This window comes from Gossypium arboreum, chromosome 3, assembly GCF_025698485.1.
Source record: "Gossypium arboreum isolate Shixiya-1 chromosome 3, ASM2569848v2, whole genome shotgun sequence".
NCBI classification, from domain to species: domain Eukaryota; kingdom Viridiplantae; phylum Streptophyta; class Magnoliopsida; order Malvales; family Malvaceae; genus Gossypium; species Gossypium arboreum.
This window is the reverse complement of record NC_069072.1, coordinates 77164-102394: the sequence shown is the minus strand read 5'-3', so window position 1 is coordinate 102394 and position 25231 is coordinate 77164. Positions and strand designations below refer to the sequence as shown.

The window sequence follows — 25231 nt, the reverse complement described above, 5'->3', positions numbered from 1 at the left end:
GTTAATTTCATCGCCAAATCTTTCTTTGTAATCTCAATGATAACTTTAAGCTGAAGGTTAAATCTTCTTTAGGTGTTTTAATTATTCTTGAGGATAGAGAAACGAAAGGCAATCTAGCAAAACGCAAATTTAAAACCGTGTTTAAAACCTACAAGTAACATTTATTGACCCCAGCCCCGTCCATTTTAGGTCTCCATCCAAATTGGACCGCATCTTAATTTCCATGCAAATGCAATGCCAATGATGTTTATTTCAGATTATTTTTTTACACAAAAGATTTGTATTTTAAAATTATAAAATTAGATTATAAATAAAATTATAAAACTATTTGATTCAATAATAAATTCATTGCTTAATTTGTAAGAAAGAGGGCAAATTCTTTTGAAGATACTTTAATTTCATCAAAAATCATACCATCATTTGATATAACAATAAATTAATTGCTTGATTTGTAAGAAATATTTAGTAATAGGGACAAACTCTATGGAAGATACGTTAATTTCATCAAAAAATCAATGGACCATTTGATTCAATAATAAATTCATTGCTTGATTAGTAAGAAATCTTTCGTAATAAGGCAGGTAGAAGTTTTGGCCACTGATTAAATGGGACAATTGCATATTTAGTCCCTTTCTAAATATTAAAAAGTCAATTTAAGTTGTAATTTCATTAATCCAGTAAAAGAAGATTTCCATTTTGGTCCCTACTAAAAATTAATAATTCAAAATAAATTCTTTTAAGTTTTAAGCATAAATTTTTAAAAATTAACGCTTAAAATTTATAAATTTGTCTCAGTCTCTTAATACAAAATTCTGGACTTTGCCTCTGTGTATTATGTATTGTTGTTTTAAATGAGAATTCAGGCAATCAAGTATTAAGGGTAAATAAGAGCAGAAGCAAAGTCCCGTGAATGAGGGGGGGTGTTTGAACTAGCTTTGGAGAAAGTCTGAGTCTCAAAGCGATGGGAGTGGTACAAAGAAGCACGGGCAGCACAGCAGCTACACTTAGTCGGAAGCACTTTATGCTGGCCTTTTCCACGGCACCCAAGTTTCAATTTCCGCATTAACTTATTCATGGGGCCCTTACTTTTGCATCGATTTCAAATTTTCCTATCTACTACAACCCAATATTCATGAAAATATTAGTACTATATACATATATGAAATGAAAGCAGAAATCATGTTAGGCATTCAGGGACTTGTTCCTTTCGAATGGGACCCGAGCTAGAGTCCCATCAATGAAAGGAAGGTCCCCCTTCCCTCTTCAGCCCCAACTGTTGTTCCAACAATGCAACCCCAGCCTTTGCTCACATCACATGTCATGCATGCACTGTTTGATTTGGCCGTCTCAAATTTGCTATCACTCTATAAACCTGTCATGCCTCTCGCTTTCTTCAATTAATTACAAAGATATTTAATAATTCAATCACTGGTATATTAGAGGCAAAGTTGGAATAGGGTTTTGTCTGATAAGAAGTATACCTTGTGGCTAACTAGTATAATTTGTGCTTTGAATTAAAAGAGGATGTGTGGATAGAATAAAGCAATTGCAGTGTCAATGTGTGATTTCAGTTTTCTGTCCTCAACCAACGGTACGGTTCTAACTTCAGCTGTCAATGTTGGCTATGTTTTTTTAACATAACCTGCAAAAAATAAATTATTTTTTCTGTTTGGTGAATCATTGTCCAACCTTTTACACAATGACTTTAATGCCGGCTTCAATAATTTTACTAGGAATTTAATATTATAATATTATTGTTGGGATATTTATAATTGGCAGTCCACAGATAGAATAATGATTTTCCATTCAAAGGCCAAAAATTCAATGCATTAGAGAGAAGCCGTATTTGCAGAGTTACGTTATTAGTTACGACAAAATTATTTAAAAGTTGTATTCAATGTTCCAGCTTCTCAATAATTTTGTATGCAGCGACGTAGTATGGTGAATGAATAAAATTGAAGTGGCAGTTAAAAGCGATGCAGGGAGAGCTTCACGTAAGCTGCAGAAACCCCCCAAACTGTGAAACCGCACGCGTTTAAAATTCCAAAGCAAAAAAAAGGTAGTCAAGTTAAAACGCAACCTCTGCCACGTGACGAACACCCAGTCGCACGTGCCAGAAACCAAACGCATCGTCCTATCAGGGTCTACCAGTTTTACCACAGTAAAACGTTATAGCCTCTTCTCATAGGTAAACAGCAAAATCTCCTATTTCAAAATTTCACACTCACGTGTATGTATTTCATTGTAAACCCTAGACCAAGTTGATGGCTTAATAAAATTCATTAACCGCTAATTACAGCCTCGTATAATCTCCGTGTCCGTACATTGACAAAGCATAAATACCCCTAACCAACCAACCCCCCCTCTCTCAGTTCCATTTGCCTTTCTTCTCTCAAAGCTAACCAAAAAAAAGAAACCAAAGAAAGTCCAAAAAGGCTTCTTCTTCTTCATTTCTTTAGTTGGTTTAGGGTCGATGATCTTTCTGCGTACGGACTGGGTATTGTTCAGAGATCCTAATTTTCAGGTCCCAGCCAGCCCCTACAACAAAAAAGCCTGTTCTGCCTCTGCTGCTTTCAGTATGTGCATTTAATCCCTTTTTCTTTCTTTTGCAAGTGCAGTCCTTATTTCTTCTATGTTTTTTTTCTCCCTTCCTTTTTTATTCCCCGGGCACCCCATCTCTCCCTTCAAACTCGCTGTGATTTCCTTTTTTTTCTTTAACTCATTGACTCTTCTCTTCGGCTCTCCTTTATATATTGGCATCTGATTCGATTTACTATATCCCCATCAATAAAAGAAAAAAAATAAAGGTTCAAAGTTCATTGCTTTCACCCACCGCTGACTTGTTCTTGTTCACAGATTTTTTTGTTTCTTCTCTCTAGAGAGAAACCAGTGTGCAAATCAGGGTGAGGAACATAAAATGTTCGAGTACAAACGCAAGTCAGAAAGTGAGTTGAGTTCAGAAACAAGGAATTCATCGAGTCAAAGTTCAATGAGTAGTGAAAGCTGTAGCAGTTTTAGTCGTCTCTCTTTTGAGCTTCTTCCAACATCTAGGACCAACCCAGAAAACCTTTCTCTCAAACCTCACCGATCTTCCGACTTCGCTTACTCCGCTATCCGATCCGTCACCTTCGCCCGCAAAACCGGCCTCACGTTCCGTGATTTTAGACTCTTACGCCACATAGGTTCCGGCGACATTGGAACTGTCTACCTCTGCCGGCTGGCTGACGTGGATGAAAAATGTTGTTATGCGATGAAGGTGGTGGATAAGGAAGTGTTGGTAATGAAGAACAAAGTTCACCGTGCTGAGATGGAGAAAAAGATCCTGAAGATGCTGGATCATCCATTTTTGCCTACTTTGTACGCTGAGTTTGAAGCTTCTAATTTCTCTTGCATAGTTATGGAGTACTGTTCAGGGGGTGACTTGCATTCTCTTAGACATAAACAACCTCAAAAACGCTTCTCTTTGAACTCCGCAAGGTACCATTTTTTTCTACTACTTCCATAGCTCACAGATTTTTTGAGTCCTAACTCCATTGATATTACATTGATATTTGTTGCATGCTGTAATCTGGGTGTCTGTGTCCTTGTGTTGCAAACCCATAGCCAGACTTATTCTAATCTCTGTTTGTTTCAGCTATGCAAAGCCACCACCAATAATAAACCTTATCGCTTGGTTTTTTTGGCTGCTCTAAAGTTTGAAAGTGATAACAATTATATATGATCTTCCTTAGATTCGTTCTACATGTCGCCTTGTAAACTTTGTTTTATTTCTAATTTACCAACTTGTTCATAAAAAACCTGCTATCATCCTATTTTCTGGATCCATGTCATTGTCAATTTGCCATGCAAGCAGCAATAAGAGTTGCGCTTGTCATCAATTTCTTTTGTTCTCATGTATGGTAGCTGCAAAAATTTTCTCATACCGTTTTGCATGATTTCGTTTCAATTGCAAAACAACTTCTTTTAAGTTGATAATTTATTGTGTGGTTTGTTTTCCAGATTTTATGCAGCTGAGGTTCTGGTAGCACTAGAGTACCTTCACATGCTGGGTATTATCTACAGAGACCTAAAACCGGAAAACGTTCTAGTCAGATCAGATGGTCACATCATGCTCTCAGATTTCGACCTTTCACTTTGCTCAGACGCGATCCCAGCCGTTGAATCTCCATCATCTTCACCGGACCCAATGCCGCCACAAAACCAGTCCTGCAACCGTCCGCAACCAACCCGACTCGCCCGCCTCTTCCGAAGGTTACTCCGGTCGAAGAAGATCGAAACACTCACACAAAGTAAGCCATTCTTCGTGGCGGAGCCTGTGGCTGCCCGATCGCGTTCCTTTGTCGGGACCCACGAGTATGTCTCACCAGAGGTTGCCTCCGGTGGGTCCCACGGTAATGCCGTTGACTGGTGGTCTTTCGGGATCTTCATCTACGAGATGATCTACGGCCGTACACCTTTTGCTGCTCCATCCAACGAGCTTACGCTGCGCAACATCGTAAAAAAACCTCTAGCTTTCCCAACCCACTCGTCTTCCTCCCTTCTTGAGCACCACGCGCGTGACCTCATTTCCGGCTTGTTGAACAAGGACCCCAACGCTCGCTTGGGATCCAAACGAGGTGCTGCCGACGTCAAAACGCATCCTTTTTTTAAAGTACTGAATTTCGCGCTAATAAGGTCGGTTACGCCGCCGGAGGTTCCTGGGTTAAGGCGGCAATCAACGGCGTCGTATTACCAACCAAAGAGCGAAGAACAATCAACCGCCTTCGATTTCTTCTGAGAAACTCAACGGCGTCGTTTGCGCCACATGTTCTGTCTGATCTGCTCATACCCAATTACGTAAATATAACAAGATAATGAATGAATTACAATTTTATGGGGTTGATTAGTCAACTCTTTCTGATCACTTTTGTTAATTCAAAGTACAAGAAGCATCCTATCATAATTACTTTTGACTCGTTACCGAAAAATTGGACCGCAGCGAAACCTTAAGTCCAAGTACTGGTAAAATTATTTATTATTTCTCGCGGTGAATGATTACCCACATCATTATGTTAATCATATTTTCATCTCCACAAAGAATTGAGTTACAATTATACCAAAAGGTGTAGCGAAAAACTAATTGCACCAAATTATTAAAACTTTTTCATTTCTCTTCTCCATTTATTTTAATAATCTACACTTGTTTTTTTTTTTTTTCCTTTTTAGGACAATGACAATTAGTGTTGGGTCCAATCAAAATGTTAGGACATTAACATTTTTGTCTTGAATTATGTAAGTAGATATAAGGTACAATGGTATGTGGTGACATATTTTGCAAAAAAAATATATATGTATATTTGGCGAAAAATTAAGAAAAGGTTCAAATCGTGTAAGGAGGAATTTGTGTGCCACAAAACTACAAGAGAAACGTACATATTAATCTCAGTTGGATAATAACATCTAACGACTTTGCACCTTACTTTACTACCCCTACTCATCTATGTATAGTTTTACTAGAATCAAGAAAGGAAGGGCAGCTACAAAAAAAGTAGAAAAAGACCAACGATACATAAATGATTAACATAATTATCAGCCTTATCTCCAAACATGAAATGTTGGATGATAAGGACAGTTTAAGTCATTAATTAAGTAACCATATAGCAGGGTTTAATGGAGAATGATTGCCAAATTACAAGGTGGATTTCGACAATCGTTTAAGATATTCAACCCCGCAATACATTACGACATGTTTTACCATTAGGCCGGTGAGTAGGGTTGTTTATGTTCTGGTCGTAAAGTGAGTTTGTAATAAATAATCTTCCCACACCTTTTTGACAAAGGGAAAAACGTGAATTTTGATATACTAGTCGCTGTCTTAAGCATTCGGGAACAAGTTCAGCATTTGACCCTTGCGTCATGCCATTGTTTTTACTTCTCAATGGGGGCAATTATTTGTGTGTTAAACTTCCCAATGGATAATTTCTTTTTATTTATCCAAAGAGATACAAGTAGAATTTTACACACAATTTACGTGTAATGTTCTTATATATACATTTTATGTTTGATGCGAATCCATATGTTGACCATTTAACGTACATAAATTAGTAAAATTTCAAATTTAAGTTTATAAACAATGAAACTATCTTTTAAGAGAGTTTGTCTCCCAAATAAATTTGAATTTACTTAATTTCGAATGTAATCAATTTCTTTTCTAATACAAGATCAGTAACCAGAAAAATGTTCAAAAGATAAAATAATATTTAGCCCCTAAATTTAGAATTTTTTTTAAACTTAGCCCTTGAACCTTTTTAATATACAATGGTCTTAAAAACTTGTCAACCTTTTTCAATTTGATCTTTAAATTTAAATTCTTTTAAGGTGCGATAACACAACTCTCTCTTAAACTGTTACGTTATTACTCTCTTAAACTGTTACGTTATTACATAATTTAATTATTTTAAGTCGAGTAAACCTAAATTTAAACAATAAAATAAATCATTTGAAAATATTAGATTGGAACCGAGATTAATTTTTTTTTTTAAATCGACTCTAAATCCATGAACTACTTCGGTTCATATCAGGAGGGACCCACAAAATATGGGCCAGCGCCGCTTTGACAGAGTAGGATAAACATCCTGTGGCAAGTAAAGAATCCGGGGTGAGGCAAAGCCAATTATGATCATGCAAAATTAAGCCTAACACATCATCGGCATCTCCCAGATATATGCTTTTTCTTTTTCTCTTTATCATTTTATTTTTTAATTTTTAATGCAGTTCACATTAGTTTTCTTGTTCTTAAATATATAAAATGAAAATGATAATAATTTTAGTTGAAATCTAGAGCCAAAAGGCGTGTAAAAGGGCTAACGAGTTTTTTTTTTTTTTTCAAATGCCGAGGTTGTAGAAAAAGGATCATTTTCACAAACATTCTATTCCCACGCGCCTCTTACGCCGTTTATACACATCTTCCTCTTTTTTCTTTTCAAGCGTTCCCACGAATTTAACCAGAACTTTATCTCCTATTCATTTTTTTTTTGGTAAGTAAGAATTTTTAGTCATCCATAAAAAACAATACAAACTTAATGTACAGTAATTACATTAAGCACTCATTCTCTTGTCAACTAAACATTCAAAATTGACTTACATCTAGCTAATATATTCCTTACAACTCCTTTAATTTCTTTGAAAATAACCCGATACCAATGTAGGCAAACTTTGATGTAGCCTTCTATACACACCAAGCCAGGCCAGCATAAAAAAGGTTGAAAGAGATCTTCCTCTGCCATTCCTAAGAACCCTGTCAAATATATCCTGCCAAGAATCATTTCCTCATGACAAAAAATAATACCATTTCTCGATTTATGTGTGTCATCCTTATAATTTATTTTCATCTTTATTTGTGTTAAAATATTATTATTTAATAGTAAAAAAAAATACATGAGTAGCATATTAGTAAAATGTTGGATTTTTAATCAAAATCGATGAATCAGAAATCACAAATACTGATGATATTATGTTCTGTAACAAACTGGTGTCATTTTCGATAGCATATTTATCCCAAAATATGATGTTGAAAGCATATAGCAGATTTGACATATATGGTTATAGGGAGTTTGATTTATTAAGTAGAAGGAAAGGTGTTGGTCTAAAATACTAACAATAATGGGGTGGAGAGTATTGACAACACATGGGGGGGTGTCCATGTGACCACCTGCCAACCAGGCAGCTCTACCGGCTGGCTTAAAAGCGTTGTCTCCGCCTTTGTCTAGGAGTCTAGAGATAGATCGACCCTCATCCCAACATAAAGCCACCAAATAGCTGTCCCCACCCCACCCCCGCGTGGCATCCTCTTCATGCCTACCACGTGGATATTCGGTTCATTACTCCTTCATCACCCGCCCTTGGCCCCGGCCTTTGCCATCCCAATTTCATTTTAAAAGGTCATTCATGCAATAAAAAAGAGAAAAAAGAAAGGTTGAAAATGAGATAACAAGGACAAGAGAGGGTATACATATAGGGTTGTTTTGGGTTCATAATAAATATGGTGGGTTTTGTTTACTTGTCGTTCTTCAATTGGTAATGGTGATGTAAACAGGTATAATACTTAAATAGCAAAGTGAGATTTCAAATTAAAGAACAAAAAAGATGTTTGATGGAGGAACTAAGACGATGGGGACCAACTAAGTAAGGGTTAGATGATCCTTTCTAGCTAATTAAATATTTTGGAGTTTTGACTTTGGGTTTTTTGTTTTAACAAAGCTATTTGTCAACAGATGCTTATACAACTGTACTAGTAATATTTTAGAGAATTTGTTGGGTTGAGAGCTGTGGCTTATTTGGACTATCGCCTTAAGTTAAAGATTGATTGAAGTCAAGTGGCAGTGGTGTTTGATGGCTCCATCGAGGTGAAATCTTTGAACTTGGATCAGCAGCACAAATCTTCAACTCTTGAGCTGTAATTCTAGGGAATATGTAAAACCATTTTACTTAATATTTTAAAATGAATAAATGAAGTCAAAAGTGTTGGTAATAATTAGAAGTTAAAAGAATCTCGAGGTTTAGTTGTAAAATGTAGGTTTTTATTATTAATTTTGGCTCTTACTTGAGATTAAAGAATTAGAGAAGCACAAGGTGGCAACATGGGAAAGGGGATGACGAGTGTCAGAATGGATAGTCAACTCAATGGAAGGTGATGCTTGGTATGCGTCAGATTCATAGATTATAGGCATCACTAGTCACCACCAAATCGTTTATTTTATTTTATTCGCTTTTCTTAGCTCTGGGTGTATCCTCTCCTTCTGCATAATGTGTCAGTTGAAACCAGTAGTCTTCAATAGTTACCCAAATAGCTTAATTAAACGGATTTAATCCCGCAGGGTTCATCTAATGAATGAATATATAATTCAGATGTTGAGAACAGAGACCAAGTAAACTAAAGAGGATGGATGGATGCATCTTGGAAGAAGAGAGGCAGAGGGAGAGGACCATAGTATCTGCTATAGCCTGTTATGTTTTGTCTAGTGTCTGTGAGCATTTTGCATGGGGCAGTGCTCTTTGCAGTTTGCAGATTCTCGATTATATATATATGTCAATTTCGGTAGGTTGCTCTCAACTGCTATTTTCATTCACGCTATATACCATGAGGATTAAAGATTCCTTCCTTACATTAAAGGCCGAATTTTAACTCGGACCCATTGAGCTCTTTTTGTGCAAAAGCCCTAGAACGGGAAGTCAAGAAAACAAAGAGCTAGAACTCATTTGGGCCCATCAAAAGGGTGCCCGTTGACCTACATGTCTGAGCGTGGACTTTGCTATAGAGGCCTGCATTAAGAAAGCTTGGAGCGAATAGGTGAGTTGGGTTTTAAAAGCTGGCCATTTTGGTTCAGTTCTCCATGGCTGCATGGACAGGTACTATGGTCGACTTGGTTTACAGTGACCTTTAGAAATTGGGTTTCGACAGTAGTTGGAAACCCATCTGTATGGATCCATATGAAGCCTTCTAAGGGGCATGTGTCTTGTTTTCTGAAGGACGATAAACCCTACTTTCATTGAGAAAGGTATTGGATCGGTAGAGAGGATCAACGACAAAGAAAATGGGAGGGAAATTATTTGTTCTTCGGCAGGCCTTCAATTTCCGATCGGTTTCATCTCTGAAAAACAACGTCACTTTGATTCCACAAGCCAATCCTCCAGTTCGCAGCACGCCGACCTCAATCTTCTCTCAGATTTCAAGAACCTTGTGTTCCTCATCCTCAGGTATTAACAGCTCTCATTCGATTGCACCAGTGTGTGTTTTCCTTTTTCGTTAGTTCTAATTTGATATGAATAAGGGGAATAACTTTTGGTTTCAGTTTCATCGGATACGAGACAACCATCTCTAGCCAGGCTTCCGTTTGTGGATGCATTCTTGGCAAAGGCGAAGAACAATAAAAGTCTTTTATCAAACAGGAAGATTTATTCGCGTAGATCTACCATTTTGCCCGAATTCGTTGATCAAACTGTACGGATTTACAATGGGAAAAATTTTGTTCGCTGCAAGATCACTGAAGGCAAGGTTGGTCATAAGTTTGGCGAGTTTGCCTTAACTCGTAAAAGAAAACATTTGAGGAGCAAGGCTGAGCCTGCAAAAAAGAAGGGCAAAAAATAAGCATTTGCAACCAAAGATCACATCTCATTTCGGTAAGCCTCTACCTAACTCTAGTTTGTTTAGAAATGAGAACATTACATCTCCCAGGTTTCTCTCTTTCTAGATTAGGCAAATTTTTCATTATGTATGAACTAGATTTAGTAATATAGTAGTGTTGAAGTAGGGAATTTTCCAAAGAAACCAGTTTGAAGTTTTGGGTTTATGATTTTATGAATGAGTCCGTAGGTTTTTCGCCTGCAAGACATTCATGCATTCTTTATTAGACTAATTTTATCCATCTCCTAGCAATCTAATAACTTGCCTATGTGATCAGCGAAGGTCTCCATATCATTACTTACCAAGCTTTGTGTCTAAGGTACTAGATTGATGACATGTTGAGGCTTAAGACAATAGGTTAGCTTAATGTAAGCAAAGTTGTCTTTTTGTTTGTTCAGTGATATGGAAGACTCGATCGGCCATTCGATTGTAATGGTTGATTGGTTGATTTTGGCTCTTGTCTTTTTTTCCCAGAGAGAGTGGTGATTCAGGAGAAATATGGGCTGAAAGGAAAGCAATGAAACAAGGAAGAAAATGGTTTTGAAGTCTCATTTCTTTTGTTAAATGATTGTAGGGTTTTGTTTGGTCAGCTCTTGGCCTGCACAATTGTTATGAAAAATTGATGTTTTTAGTTATCCTTACATATGGTATACTGATCAGAACTCAGAATTATCAGTTGACAAACAACGGTTGGGTTTTAGTTTTACAATAAAATTGTTGAATTGAGATATTGTGAGCGAGTTTGATTTGAATACACCGACGAAGGTGATGGTGGCATCAAAATGTTGCCATCCAGCTCTTTTATCTGTCCTTTTTTCGTAAGACAATGTACAATTGGTGTTATTTTCTTTGATAAATGATTTTGAACTACTTAAATTTCCGTCTGGTCCCAAAATTTTTAATTATGTCACTTAAGGTGAAAAAAGTTAGTCGTATGGTTTTGTAATTAGTTGCCAAAGGAAGAACCGAATGAAGGTATAAGATAATTTAGGGGAACGCGACTAATATGAACTTTGCTTTATTATGAAGAAAACCCATTTAAAGTCGCCCCACTTCCACTGTAGAGTCATTGGTGTTATTTAAATCCTAGTATAACGAAGACTACAGACTGTAGGAAAAGAATTGAGCATCGCTGTTGTATATATAGACGTACTGTATTTCTAACATGTACAAATCAAATTACAAATAAAACTATAACTAAAATTCCAAATCTACTCCACAACAATGTATGCAAGAAAGTCTTCATGCAAAGGCAAATTTCAATACCTCTGCGAGCTGAAGACAAACATCCTAAAGGGGAAGGCAAATGGGTATAATAATATCATAAATTATTCCTCAAAAACCTGCCTGCCACGCTCCACCAGCGAATCTTCCAACTTGGACAGACATTTGACATATGAAATGAACTTCAAAGGGTCAGCAAAAGTTTATGTTTATCCTAAGGAGTTGGTGATTCCTGTCTGGTTAGAACAAAGACATGAGCAATTGGGTTCACTCAACTCCCTCTTAACAAGCCGCTTGTCTCTATTAATCATAAGTTTGATCAGAGGTAGCTTTTGCGATACTTGCCGCCATATTTCATTAACAGTTCCATTTGGATGAGTATAATCATAGTACCTCTTCACCTGAATCCACAAATTTGAGATTTTATTGATTACTGCCAACTATTTGATGATGATGATGCATGACAACGTATGAAAAAACAAAATCGAGCATGTAATTTACTACCACACTCCTCTTAGTGCCTTCTACAAACATAAGGGACTAAATGTTGCTGCAAGTCACAAGCACAGACACAGACAGAAAAACGATACCAATGACTCTTAACAATAGAAATTGCTTAAAAACAAATATCGATTGCAAATCCATATATAGATTTCCATACACATCTAACCACAAGATCAAGAATTTTGAAATCAAAACCATATCATTACCAAGAAATTTTAACCAGAGATATCTGCTAAACAAACTGCAAGTTGTAAATGAATGTATATTTATATTGAACAGATGTAATTGGATAAATTTGACCTCTCAGTAGTAATGCAGCAAATAATAAATGGAAAAAGGAAAAAGGGCAGTGAAAATAGAACAAACCTCCTTCATTGCTTTCTGATATTCAATTATTTTCTGTTCAGGTACTTTTCTCAGCAATGAAACAAGATATCCTGGTTTTAGTGCAGTTGTAGTTTCCACAAATACTGAAAACTTTTTGTAGTCTATGATATCTTCAAAAGGCAACTCAATACTATCACTGACTATCACAGGGACACACAAGCTAACTATAGAATCAAAGAGCCTGCAAGCTGATGGAGTATCCCCAGCAGGATTCAAACAGAACTTTGATGTGTGCATCCCCCGTGAAGCAGCTCTTCGATTCTCCCTGGATTGTGTTCCGTGTTTTATCACAACATCCTCTTCATTTTCAAGTATTTGGAAAAGCAAATCACGGATTTTGCCTCCCTGCATTTATAATAGGACCAACAAACAAGGAATATAAGTCCACCTAAAATTATTGTCTTGCTAGTGATATTACCAATAGATCATGGTATGCTAGTCATTCATGCAAGATCTGCTTCAGTATAGGATGTGATTTCAAACAAGCATGTGTCCAGGGAGCTGTATTATAATTCTTAATAGAAAGGTCAAGGGCAGGCATCTAAGCTAAGAAAATAGGGAAAAGCTTCGTAATTATCAGTACAGCTTTAGATAGGATACAAAAATATTCAGAGCAAAAGCAGAAACTGTAGGCTAAGACAACACAGCAAATTATGAAAAATATAATAGTACTGGTGATGAGCATAAAGTAGTGCAAGGTCTATGTTAAATGTAGATGGCAATATTTTAAGTTAAACTTAAGCCCCAATCTGAGGATGGTGGTGAAAACAGTAGTTCCAAGATGATTCTCAACCAAATTTTAGATCAAATTATAGCAGGGTATAAGCAAGCACAAGCTAGTAACTACTCCAAAAACAAATTTTTTGACCCTTCTCCTAGGTTTCCTAATTTAAATCTCAAATTGAGCTAACTACTATATCAATACTTGTAACCTCAACAAACTAAAACTTTCAATTCCATACCAAACTAAATAGCACTAAACTTCAACATGGTATCATAACCTGCTCAACAAGAACATCGATTTCAAAAGCATTTTGTAATAAACGATTTATTACCTCTTTTCTATACCGATTTCCCATGAAAAAGAGCAAGGTCGTCCTATCCTTCACCCCAAAATCTCCTGTGTAAGTACTGATCCGATGCGAATAAGGGATTACGACATCCTTCACTAATGACCCTTGATCTGGCCTCAGCCGCCCAAAATCGGAAACTAGCAAAACAGCACTCTTGATACGATCCACGACCCGATAAAGCGCATTGGGATCCCCAGCAATAATGACGTGATCCCACCCGTTATTCCTCTTCCAATACTCCTGCCCCGTAAGCCACTCCGCCAGCTGTTCTTGCATTTCCTCATCGCTGTAAGCCGAGGCGGAACCAGGAGGACGACCCGCGTTAACAATCAAGCTCAAGGAAGAAAAGGCGGGAACGTAGAAAAGGTCGGCTTCCTCCGGGTCAGTAACTTTAGCGACGGGGGACCCAAGGCGGTCGGATTGGGGCCGGGCTAGGTCGGAGAAGAGGAACCACTCGTGCATGTGCTGGTGACCCGGGTAGTTAAGGGTGGTGATGTCAGGGACGGGAGATCCACCACGTGCGAGGGAGTGCTGCTGGATGATGCCGTAGGTGAACTTGTGGGGGAGATCGTACATAAAAACCTTGACTTTTTCGGGAAAAGGAATGGAATTTTCCTGGGAAGAAACACCACCGAGGTCGAGCAGTGAAGAAGAAGAATCGGAGGCGGAATCGGAGGGGGGAAGAGGAGTGTGGAAGAAAGTGGAGAAGAAGGCATAGATGGCGAGGATGAAGAAGACAGTAGCAATAAGGGTGTGTTTGAAAAGAGAAGATTTTCGGGGCATATTGGAAAATAAAGGAAGAGTTTGGGAAGGAGGTGAAGAAGAAGAGGATCCCCTTGCTGCTGATGTTGTTGGCTTTCTAGTTTTCATTGGCGTTTCAGCCTTTGATTTAGGTTAAGGATCCTCACTCTTCAGCCGCACCTTTGACCTTACCTTATAACAATCTTATATAGGCAAAATACATGCATTGCAAAAATTCTAATATTTCCATTGTAGTTAATGCCTTTGGTTTATTCAAATGAATCCTATTCCTATTCCTTTCCTCAATTTTATGCAAAGGTAAATTATTAATTAAAGAAAGAGGCAAGGTGTAGCTAAGCTGTTTCATTGGATTTGGACTACACTTTCAATTGTCGCAATTCCTTTTTTCACTATTACTATTAATGCGTGGATTACAAGACAGTATTTTTTCACTTTCCTTTTTTCTTTTAGAATAATTTTGGTGAATTTTAAGTCTTTGTGGACAATTAGAATAGTGGCAATCACAAAGGTGTTGAAATCAGTCACTTTATTAAAAAATAAACAACGTTTTAACTAATGACAAGTGGGTATGTCCAAAGAAAAGGAAAGGAATTATTACACTTAAATCATGTCCAAATCAGATGTAATATATTAATAGTTTGCAAATAAGCTGAAGAAATTAGTTTCTAGCATAACAACCTTTTTACTATAATTATATTTCCCTCGTTGTAGTAAAGACATAATGGGAACACCTTGTTCAAGGCCTCTCCCAATGAGAGGTGACCTTTTTTTTTCTTGGGGGGTTTATCACGTTTTAAGGCAAAGCCTACCTCTACCTTTCCTGGATCCTCATGCTTCCCACATTATATATATGTCACTTTCGAAATTTGTTCGACTTATAACAGAAATAAAGAGGTAAAAATAGATTGTTTTAACTTTTTAAGTTGTGTGCGGGCGTTTATCCTATGCAATACTAGGTGAAGCTGGAAGCAAATGTGAAGGGTGTTGCACTCTCGGTCTGATTGACATCAGTTATAAATATTCCAAAATTCAATACATAAAATATATAGTATATTATTGTTTAAGCTGTGTGAACTTTGACTAAACACGAGAAATTAGTATTAAATTAATTGTTGCAGAGGCTACAACATCTATGTATATAGATAGCCTTTAGTTGTTGCGTGGAAAAGCCACCTTGGACTACATTTACATACAAATACACACATTAATCAAGTATCCAAGTAATACTCGATACATATCACATTGGTTTACTAAAAAGTCAAACCCCCATGTTTCAAGAAACCGATGGGCATATCACTTGAGCGTTGAATCCATCATTTTGGTCTTTAATTGTCAGTCCGTTACGCTTGGTCTACTTGTAGTTTCATCTGGCAATGAGCAACTGCTCCCTTACAAGGTTGCTTTTGCACAAGACTAGCAGAACCTTTAATGCCACTGCCAAAGCTTGGGATCAACAATATTTATCAAAGTGGAAAGCCACATTGAAGAAGTTGGCAATTAATGTTCCCAATGACAGAGAATGCCTGCATATACAGGGTCCCCGTTAACATGCGTGCGGTGCAACCCAACGCCTACGCTCCCACTATCATCTCAATCGGTCCTTACCATCTTGGACAGGAAAGGTTACAAGCAATGGAAGAGCTGAAATGGAAATTCTTTCACCACCTCTTTCGTCCAAATCAGCCTAATGGGGTGGAACTAGACCCAGCGATGAAAGCCATGGAAGATTTGGAGCAGGATGCTCGTAGGTGCTACTGGGACAATGCCGAACAACATAGTAAGCATAGATTTGTTAGGATGATGCCGGTTAATGGCTGCTTCATTGTGGAGGTCTTGAGAGAGTTGAAGCACAACTTTCAGTGTGATCCCTTTGTTAAAAGGTGGATGCTGCCTATTCTTCGTTGGGATTTGATCATGCTTGAAAACCAGCTTCCTCTTTTTGTTTTGCAGAAATTGTTTGAGTTGACCAAAGGATCAGAAGAAACAAGCACATGTTTGGAACAGCTCGCCCTTTGTTTTTTCAATCCTCTATTGCAGTCTCAGAGGGATGTGCGGGCCGGGAATGCACAAGGAATTCAGAACACGTTGCACTTTCTTGACCTTTTCAGGAAAAGTATCCTCCCATATCCTATAAACTTATCACGAGGACTTAAAACTAGCAAGACAAGCGATTCAAGCAATGCAGCAGACGAGGGGATTGACATGGTGTGGTCCATGACGGAGGTAATGGAAGCTGGTGTCGTGATTGAGAAAGCTGTTAATTGTCCTCCACTAGATGTAAGCTCCGAGGGGAGGTAGCTAAAAATCCCTCCTCTCTACATCAATGATCACAAGGATATCCTGTTTCGAACATGGTGGCCTATGAACAATGCCATCCCAAATGCAAACCTTATGTCACATCATATATATTTTTTTTCGATGGTTTGATTAAGTCAGCTGAAGATGTGGGACTTCTTCACCACATAGGGGTTCTTCGTCATTGTTTAGGTAGCAACAAAGAAGTGGTAAAACTTGTGAATGGACTGTGCAAGGAAATAGCAAGGGATGGTAGGGAGTCTTATTTATGCAAAGTGGTGGATGATATGAACACTTGTTGCAATGGCTCCTATGCTTGGTTTAGAGCGGGGTTGGTGCACCATTACTTCTGGGTGGTAGGCATCTCCACCCTTGGAGCTACTATAGTAGTTTATTTCTCACTAATCCAAAGAGGATTTGTATTTGTAGAGGATCAAAAAAATCTTAACAATCTCTTTCACTATGATTTAATTTGTTGTGTGGTTTTGTCTCTTGATAATTTATTTTTCTCTAAAATATATAATGAGTATAAGAATAAGATTTATATGTATTCGATTTGATTTACGTTTTACTATTGCTAAGATGTGTCTCACATGTACAATGATTTTTTTACTTCTCTCTCCTTATCATATTATAATAAAAAAAAATTCACTTTGAAGTCCACCAATATGTTGATTTATTTTGTTCCATTAGTTTAATATGTTTATTGAAGAAAGTTTTTAAACTTGATAGGCGAGTTAAATCCATTGTTTGAGAAGCCATAGCCCATAGCTAATTAATCCTCTGCCCATTTTGTTGATTCGATTTCCTTAACTCACTTCTTTTCGACCTAAGGTATTATTACATTTTAATTTTTTCTAAAATGATAGAAAAAGTATTCTCTAATTTAACATTTTATTTAGATTAATTATTAAACTGCTTGCATTCAATAATCTCTTAACATCCAAATATGCCTATAACGTTTACTTTATTTCTAACTAAATCTTTAAAATAAAATAACATTTCACTTGAAATAAATAAAAAAAATATTTAAATATGAAATAATAAATATATTTTACATGAAATGAAAGTTGAAGTTGGTATTATTTAGGAGGAAGGTTAATCTGGTTTGTCAGGCGGAGATAATTTTAATATAGTACGTATGTTATACTTCAACTTTCTCTATCGATCACCTAATTCATCTTTGCATATGTTGTGACATATATAATTTTAATCAAAATCAACCAACTTTAACTGATTCCTTTAAATTAACAAAATATATGAATTATGAAAAATAAAACTTATTATTTTTCCCTTTGATTAAACATTTTAATAATGCAGGTATCATATGCAAAATAATATTACCATGACCAACATCTAATCTAAATATCCATTGTAATTGGGGATGAAAAAAAGTGTGTTTATTTTTCGAGTTTAGGTTAATAATTTGGTCCAAAAAACAATAATTAACGATAGTAATATCCCAAACGAAAGCAAGGTGGGTTTTGTAATTTCAGAGGTCAAAACAAGTAAATAAAAATACGAAAAGGGACGTGTCTCCGATGCCTTCATATTAATCTGTAATACAGACAGATTTAAAGATAAAAAATTTGTCTGAAATCTCGTTTGTACCCTCGTATTAATTAAAACCGGACCGACTTTCCTGACCTTTCTTCCTTGTCTACACAGATCTATCTACACAATAATCTTCCTTTACACCAAATCTGCAACCAAACCCAGGAGCTGAATTATTGAATTCCCTCCCTTGAAAGCGATCATGGATCTAGCGCCGGAGGAGCTTCAGTTCTTGTCGTTGACAGATATCCTGAGGGAATCCGTTGCAATCCCTAAAAGATCCCCCAAAACCTTCTATCTTATAACCTTAGCTCTCATTTTCCCTCTCTCTTTTGCCATTTTAGCTCACTCGCTTTTCACCCATCCTATCTTAAATCAACTCGCTTCCGATCCGCTGGCAGACCCGTCCCAGACCCGCCACGAGTGGACTCTCCTCTTAACGTTCCAGTTCTGTTACCTAATTTTCCTCTTTGCCTTCTCTCTTTTATCAACGGCTGCAGTTGTATTTACGGTTGCATCTCTCTACACGTCGAAGCCAGTCTCTTTCACTTCAACGATCTCAGCCATACCCAAGGTTTTTAAGCGCCTTTTTATAACCTTCACATGGGTTTCTCTCTTGATGTTTGTTTACAATGCCTTGTTGATCGGTTTCCTGGTCTTGTTTGTCATTGCCGTTGATTCCCGGAATGCCTTTTTGTCCTTCTTCTCATTTATGGTGATCTTAGTGCTGTTTTTGGGCGTTCATGTTTACATCACAGCGCTTTGGCATTTGGCCAGTGTGGTGTCGGTGCTTGAGCCGATTTACGGCCTTGCAGCTATGAAGAAGAGCTACGAGTTGTTGAAAGGGAGGGCGAGGATGGCTTTCATTTTGGTTTTTGGATATTTGGCAATTTGCGGGGTGATTGGGGGTATTTTCGGAAGTGTGGTGGTACATGGAGGAGACCGATATGGGGTTCTTTGGAGGATTGTGGTGGGGGGATTCTTGGTTGGAGTGTTGGTGATAGTGAATCTGGTGGGGTTGTTGGTGCAGAGTGTGTTCTACTATGTTTGTAAGAGTTATCATCATCAGGGAATCGACAAAACAGCTCTTCATGATCATCTTGGTGGGTATCTTGGGGAATATGTGCCTCTCAAGAGCAGCGTTCAAATGGAGAACTTGGATGCTTGATTGGACTAGGATAAATTTGTATTTTGTGAAACCATGATGTAGGGACAAAATGTATTTCAAATGGGTATGCCAGTTCCTAAAACTCTTCGTGAAGACTGTGATATTCACATTTTCTTCCTCCCTCCCCTAAAACTTTTTTTAATTTTTTTGCAATAAAAGTTGTAGCATGTAACTGTTGTTCCTTTCTATTATATGTTCTTTCAACTGTTTAGCAGTAGTAATTGGATGATGAAATTGTATATTGGTTTGCAAAACCTATGGTTGCTTAATGATCCTATTCCTATGGTGTTAATTATTGAGAAATGAGTTTTAGAGTTCATGCTTAGTGTTGGATTGCCTATCTTCATCTATTCTAGGAGACTTTTGGATTACATTGGCCATAATGAGTTCATCTCTAGTTTGTTTTTGCAAAGGGGGAGGCAATTGATGATGATGCAGTGTAAAGCAGATAGGTATTTCGTGTATTAGCTTCCCAACAGCATAAAGGCATTTAGAATGGCATCCCTTTATATTACGATTTACAGCGTCCTTTTTGGTAATGGGATGGATTGGGCGTTCTCTAGTTTGGTTCAATCGTGAGTTGCTGTGGGTAGAGTCCATCTCCTGTTTGAGGAAATCCATTAAGTAAATGACCACAAGCTTTAAATCAAGTAGTAGTTGTGGTCCCCTAATTAGTAGTATGTCGTCAGCCATCTTTTTGAAAGGAGCACCTTCTTCATGAGCATAGCGTTTCTATTTATGTTATTTGATTTGAGGAATGTTTGAATGTTTCAGTTTGATAGGTCTTGTATGGCCATGTGATAATTTTTTGTACATTCTACCCCTTTTTCATCTTATTTCTATTTGTTGTGGATGGTTGTTAGCATTAAAATCCTCGGAAAACTATACTTGGGTAGGTTGAGCCTAAGAGAAAATGTGCATTGTTTCCCTTTGTCAAAAACAATTCACTTCTCCAACCCTGACTGCTCATCATCTCTTTATCTGTATCACCAATCTTTTCTTCTTTTTTATTCCTTAATTTATGTTTTGTGGTTGCAAAATTGAGTGCGCAGAAATGCATGACGTCGACCAAGCAAAACTAGAAGCACCAACTTCCGACTCAGTTTTATACAACAAGCAGTCCAAAGTATAAAGCCAATTAAACGAGAATTCCATGATCCTATCGCAACTTAATTGTTTACTTGAACAAGTTTAAAATTATGTTGAGAACATACCAAATATTGCAATATGCTTCCTTTTAACTTTTTGCTCAGTAAAGAAGAATATATAAAATATAAAATTCGTTGAAAAGGTCTTAGAAACAGAAGCAGAAAATAAAAATAGAACCTAGTAATTACTAGCAAACGCAGAAAGCCTAAACTTGATTGTCAAACAAGTTTATTTCGCAGCAGAGCATAGGTAGTTTATCGTCGAGATACAGCCCTCACCCTTCTTTCTCCTCCTCCTCCTCAAATCTTACAATTTCTCTGCACATAAAAACAAGTTTATCATCCACAATTATCACAATAATAACAATAAATGAGACTAACAAAAAATGCACTTCACTGACCGGAGCATCTGAGTGAGAAGGGCGGCTTCATCCAAGTGACCAGTTTCCCTTGCTTTCAATATGCGGAACATAAGCCCCAGTTTGATCTGGGTTCTGGCAGTTTGCTGAACAATGAATCTAGTTTCTCTCTTTAATTCCTCGCATTCGGCTTCAATTGCTGTAAATTTGTCTTTCACTTGTCTCTGTCTTTCCCTGATATCCTTCTGTTCCTCGCTTCTTTTCTCCATCTCTGTCTTCAACCTCTCCACTCTTCCCCGCAACTCCTTGGTTCCATGCTTCTTTCCCTGATCACGATATATAAAAACAGTAAGCATATAAAGTGATTAAACCCCACAAACGAAAAACAGTACAGTAATTACTATTACATGTTTAGCCCTGGATCTGGGTTTGAAACCTTTCCTACTTCGTACTGCAACCCGAAGACGACCAAGCGACAAGAAAGCTGCCATAGTTTCAGAGACCAAAGGGTTTTTTTTTTCTTCCTCCTCCTGTTGCTATCAATTATGATTTATTGGATACCATACTTGATATATTTATACAGGCTGCCGTTAGCTCTCGCGACTTCGCGCTAAAGCTAATTTGTATCGCTCGACGTGGGTGGATAAAGCACAACAGTCGCGCGGTCCTTTAGGTGAGCGCGCAGTTGATGAATCACAACAGTTATTATTCGGATTGTGAACACATAATGGTAAAAGGTGTTATATTAAGAGTTAAATTATATTTTTATTAAAATAGTTAAATTAGTAAATTAAAAATTATATTATTAAAAATATTATTTATATATGTTGTTAAAATTTGTATAATTAACAGAATAATTAGATAAAGACAAGTGATATGTTACCTGTCTTTTATGTTGATATACAATTACTAATTTTAATAATAATAATAGATTAAATTTTAATAGAAGAATTAATTTAATTTTTCATTTAACGGATAAAAATTAATTTATTATTTTTAAATAAAATAATAATTTTAATTATTATTACGAGGAGACTCCGTATACTTATAATTTAATATAAAAATGGATTAAAGAAAAAGTTAAAAAAGGTTGAAGAGTCAATTTTAAAAAATTCAGAATTTCTTTATGTTAGATATTGAAGACTTCGATCGCGCGAAACTTGCGGTTTGGGGATATTGCGCGACATTGGACGATGGAAACACAAGAATTTGTCAAACCAACCTTGCCTGCTTTAATTATGTCATTATTCATTATTTATGACTTACCAAAATAATACTTCCAGAAAGAAATTCATTCTGGCAAAAAGAAAATAAATATTTTGATCAAATTTTATAAACGGTCCCTAAACCCTGCGTTTTTTTACTTTAGCCTCTCTAGTATAATCCAATCATATCTAATTTCTCTACTTTTTGAAAAATATGTTCTTAGTTTCGAGATTAATTTTCCTCTGTTAATTTAATTAATTAATTTTCTGCGACTTTTTTATTTTAAAACCTAATCTTTGATGAGGTGACATATATACTTTGACATTTTTCAATAAAAATTGATAACTTTTAAGAAATTAAAAGTATATATTTATCTAACTGTAAAAAAATTCAAATTATTACAAAATTAAAAGAAAATCCGGCCTCAAGCCTAAAAATTTATATTACCAAAAATAGAGAGTACAAATGTTCAAATGTTAGTGGAGAGATTAAATTTATAAAAAAAAATATAAGGCAGGGACCTTCTAATGAATTTTAGCACTAACATTAATTAGATAAGTTTTCATGTGACTATTGTGAGAATACTTTTAAGTAGAAAATCGTGCAACAATTATATTTATGTAGCGCGACGATTCTATTGTTCACATCTCTCTTGCTATTTATTTATTTGGTTAAAAAAAAGGTGACTATTGTGACAATACTTTAAGTAGAAAATCACGCGACAATTACATTCATGTAGTGCGACGATTTTATTATTCACATTTTTCTTGTTGTTTATTTATTTGGTTAAGAAAAAGGTAAAGCACTAAAAAAATTAAGAAATAGTGGAGAAAACAAAACACCCATTAAGAGGTGAAGTATCCCTTGTGAAGAACAATAAAATTTTGTTTGCGTTTTAAGCTTTCTTTAGCCATCCAGGCTATTCTTCTTCTGTGGAGGAACATACTTCATCATTTGCTAACAAGTCTCGAATCACCTTGGCTAGACAATATAGAGGATGTACCCTTCTTCAGCATGTCCATAGAAGTAGTGGAATCAGATATTTCACAATGAATGGTCTTTACTAAAGACCTCATAGCTCTGCATATTCAATGCTACTCTCCCAACAATAACTAAAGAAACCCCATACCTAGTTTCTATGCCAATCCCCAAGGACACTGCGCCTCTACTTGTTTAAGTGAGGCCGAGCTAATTCGCTTCGCCATTTCCAAATCCTCCAGCAAATTAGTCTCGCCTTGGTGCTGCAAATAGTCTTCATGTATTGCCGTGAAAACGGAACTACTTCCCCCCAACAACCATGTCCATATTATTTTAGCTAGCAGCAAAGCAATCACGCGAAGCACATGTAATGTGTCCTCGCATCTTTCTATTACCACCTCTTATAAATTCTATTCCTCTAATTCAGGGTGAAGCAAATAAAATTATTTAGAGGGACGGAATTATAGAAATATTTAAATGACAGAAAATCGGACCTGTTAAACTATAATAGAAACTCTAGAGAAACAGTATACATCAAGAAGACTGATTCATATATTTCACTCTTATTGTTTCATGACAAGATATGTGCTTATATAACAAATACAAGTGAGTTTCTCAACCGACTAACGCTAATGAGACTTACCAAAACTAACCGATACTGAACCAATCCTTAGTTAGTTACTCTAACATTCTCCTGGTTTCCTCAACTCCTTTTGGTGAAAAAGAAACATCAGCACTGGACAACACACAGAAAGCGCGACGAAAAGTTACAAACTGCTTGGGAGTGATGGGTTTAGTCAGAACATCAGCCACCTGTTTGTCAGAGGGAACAAAGTTGACCAGCAGGGTACCATCAAGTACCTTCCCACGAACAAAATGATGGTCAATCTCGACATGTTTTACACGAGCATGGTGAGTAGGATTTACAGCTATTGACACGGTAGAGGTGTTGTCGCACCAGACAACTGGAGACTGGCAAGGAGGCATACCCAGCTCATCGAGCAACTGTTTAACCCACGACAATTCACCACACGATTAGCGAGACTACGGTATTCACCTCGAGAGGAGGATCGAGAGACAACAAGTTGCTTTTTGGAGCACCATGTAATGGGATTCGACCCTAGATAGATAACATAGCCAGTGGTGGAACGCCGATCTTCCACCGAGGAAGCCCAATCAGCATTAGAATAGCCAACTAACTCAAACTGGCCTTTGGAGAGAAACAATCCATGATCTAAAGTACCTAGAAGATATCGCAACACCGCTTAATGTACGGTAGTCAATGAGCTTCACTAGGAGCGTTCATGTATTGACTAAGCTTATTAACACAGAATGATAAATCGGGACGAGTAATGCACACATATTGAAGCATGCCGACTATGCTTCGGTACAAGGGGCCATCAGCAAATGGCGGGCTGTCATCAGAGGCAACTAGCTTTGGAGTGCTTACCATAGGTGTTGGTGTAGTCGATGCGCCTGGCATGCCAGTCTTGTGAAGTATGTCTGTAATGTATTTTTTCTAGCTTAAGAGCAACCCTTGTGATGTATGATGAACAGAAATACCCAAGAAAAAATGGAGTTGTCCCATGTCTTTTAGAGCAAATTGACGATGAAGTTGCTGCACCACAGTATCAATCTCATTAGTGGAACTTCCAGTGATAATAATGTCATCGACATACGCCATAAGCAATAGAGAACTCTCTGTAGTAGCTCGAATGAAAAGTGAATGATCGGCTTTTGAAGCTCAAAAACCAAGTTGAGCAACCAGATAGTGTTTGAGTGTCTGAAACCAAGCCCGAGGGGCTCGTCTCAAACCATACAAAGCTTTGTTAAGCTTACAGACTAGCTGCTGACCATTGGGATCGACCACCTCAAACCCTGGTGGTTGGCTTATGTAGACCTCCTCAGTCAACACACCATTGAGAAAAGCATTGTTTACATCAACCTGTCTTAAGGACCATCCTTTCATGACCGCAAGAGTGAGAACAGTGCGAATAGTTGCTGCTCGTACAACTGGACTGAAAGTGTCACGAAAATCAAGTCCAGCATGCTTTATATCTATCCACCGTGCCATCGGCGTTTCTTTTCACCTTGAAGAGCCATTTACAGCCTATGGCTCGTCTATTTTCAGGTAGTGGACAGAGATTCCAAGTGCGATTGTGAATAAGAGCTTGTAGCTCATTATGAACAGCAGCTTTCCAAGGCTCAGTGCTCATGGCGGCATGGATATCAACGGGAACATCTTCAGACATATCAGTTGCTGTACTCAGGTATACCTTAGGTTTAAAAATCCCTGCTTTGCTTCTGGTGACCATAGCATGAGAGTTATGAGGAAGACAAGTTGTTGAAGGGTTTTGATCGGGTAAGGGGTGTGAGGAGGATGGAGCAGGTAGGCTGGAATTAGGGGAAGA

At 37.2% G+C, this 25231-nt stretch overlaps 5 protein-coding genes and 1 pseudogene across 9 annotated transcripts; 4 read left to right on the top strand and 2 right to left on the bottom strand.

Annotated features, from left to right (window-relative positions):
* The first annotated feature begins 2344 nt into the window (after window positions 1-2344).
* On the top strand, window positions 2345-4967 carry LOC108474586 (protein kinase PINOID-like). 2 transcript variants are annotated; one of them, XM_017776559.2, is made up of 3 exons: window positions 2345-2576; window positions 2857-3477; window positions 4000-4967. In XM_017776559.2, exons 2-3 carry the CDS (start codon window positions 2918-2920, stop codon window positions 4775-4777), a joined length of 1338 nt encoding a protein of 445 aa, XP_017632048.1. In that variant the 5' UTR covers window positions 2345-2576; window positions 2857-2917; the 3' UTR covers window positions 4778-4967. The 2 variants fall into 2 exon arrangements, with proteins under 2 accessions (XP_017632048.1, XP_017632047.1); XM_017776558.2 differs by having other exon boundaries at window positions 2345-3477.
* Window positions 4968-9308: 4341 nt separating this feature from the next.
* On the top strand, window positions 9309-10890 carry LOC108476121 (ribosomal protein S19, mitochondrial). Of its 4 annotated transcripts, XR_001870075.2 has the most exons (4): window positions 9359-9735; window positions 9831-10158; window positions 10440-10481; window positions 10561-10890. XR_001870075.2 is itself a non-coding variant. In XM_017778216.2 (3 exons), the coding sequence occupies exons 1-2, from the start codon at window positions 9573-9575 to the stop codon at window positions 10124-10126; spliced, it is 459 nt and encodes a 152-aa protein (XP_017633705.1). In that variant the 5' UTR covers window positions 9309-9572; the 3' UTR covers window positions 10127-10158; window positions 10637-10890. The 4 variants fall into 4 exon arrangements, 3 of the variants coding, with proteins under 3 accessions (XP_017633705.1, XP_017633707.1, XP_017633706.1); XM_017778216.2 differs by lacking the exon at window positions 10440-10481 and having other exon boundaries at window positions 9309-9735; window positions 10637-10890; XM_017778218.2 differs by having other exon boundaries at window positions 9384-9735; window positions 10440-10659.
* A 381-nt stretch (window positions 10891-11271) lies between these two features.
* Window positions 11272-14384, bottom strand: LOC108476120 (probable arabinosyltransferase ARAD1). The gene is made up of 3 exons (XM_017778215.2): window positions 13333-14384; window positions 12257-12622; window positions 11272-11787 (listed from the first exon to the last, which is right to left on the bottom strand). Exons 1-3 carry the CDS (start codon window positions 14218-14220, stop codon window positions 11596-11598), a joined length of 1446 nt encoding a protein of 481 aa, XP_017633704.1. The 5' UTR covers window positions 14221-14384; the 3' UTR covers window positions 11272-11595.
* A 1237-nt stretch (window positions 14385-15621) lies between these two features.
* On the top strand, window positions 15622-17745 carry LOC108475192 (UPF0481 protein At3g47200-like; annotated as a pseudogene).
* Window positions 17746-17989: 244 nt separating this feature from the next.
* On the top strand, window positions 17990-19432 carry LOC108476208 (uncharacterized). Its single transcript, XM_017778349.2, has one exon. It carries the CDS (start codon window positions 18164-18166, stop codon window positions 19127-19129), a length of 966 nt encoding a protein of 321 aa, XP_017633838.1. The 5' UTR covers window positions 17990-18163; the 3' UTR covers window positions 19130-19432.
* A 928-nt stretch (window positions 19433-20360) lies between these two features.
* On the bottom strand, window positions 20361-21365 carry LOC108476209 (uncharacterized). The gene is made up of 3 exons (XM_017778350.2): window positions 21044-21365; window positions 20679-20962; window positions 20361-20595 (listed from the first exon to the last, which is right to left on the bottom strand). Exons 1-3 carry the CDS (start codon window positions 21125-21127, stop codon window positions 20553-20555), a joined length of 411 nt encoding a protein of 136 aa, XP_017633839.1. The 5' UTR covers window positions 21128-21365; the 3' UTR covers window positions 20361-20552.
* Between the last annotated feature and the right edge of the window lie 3866 nt (window positions 21366-25231).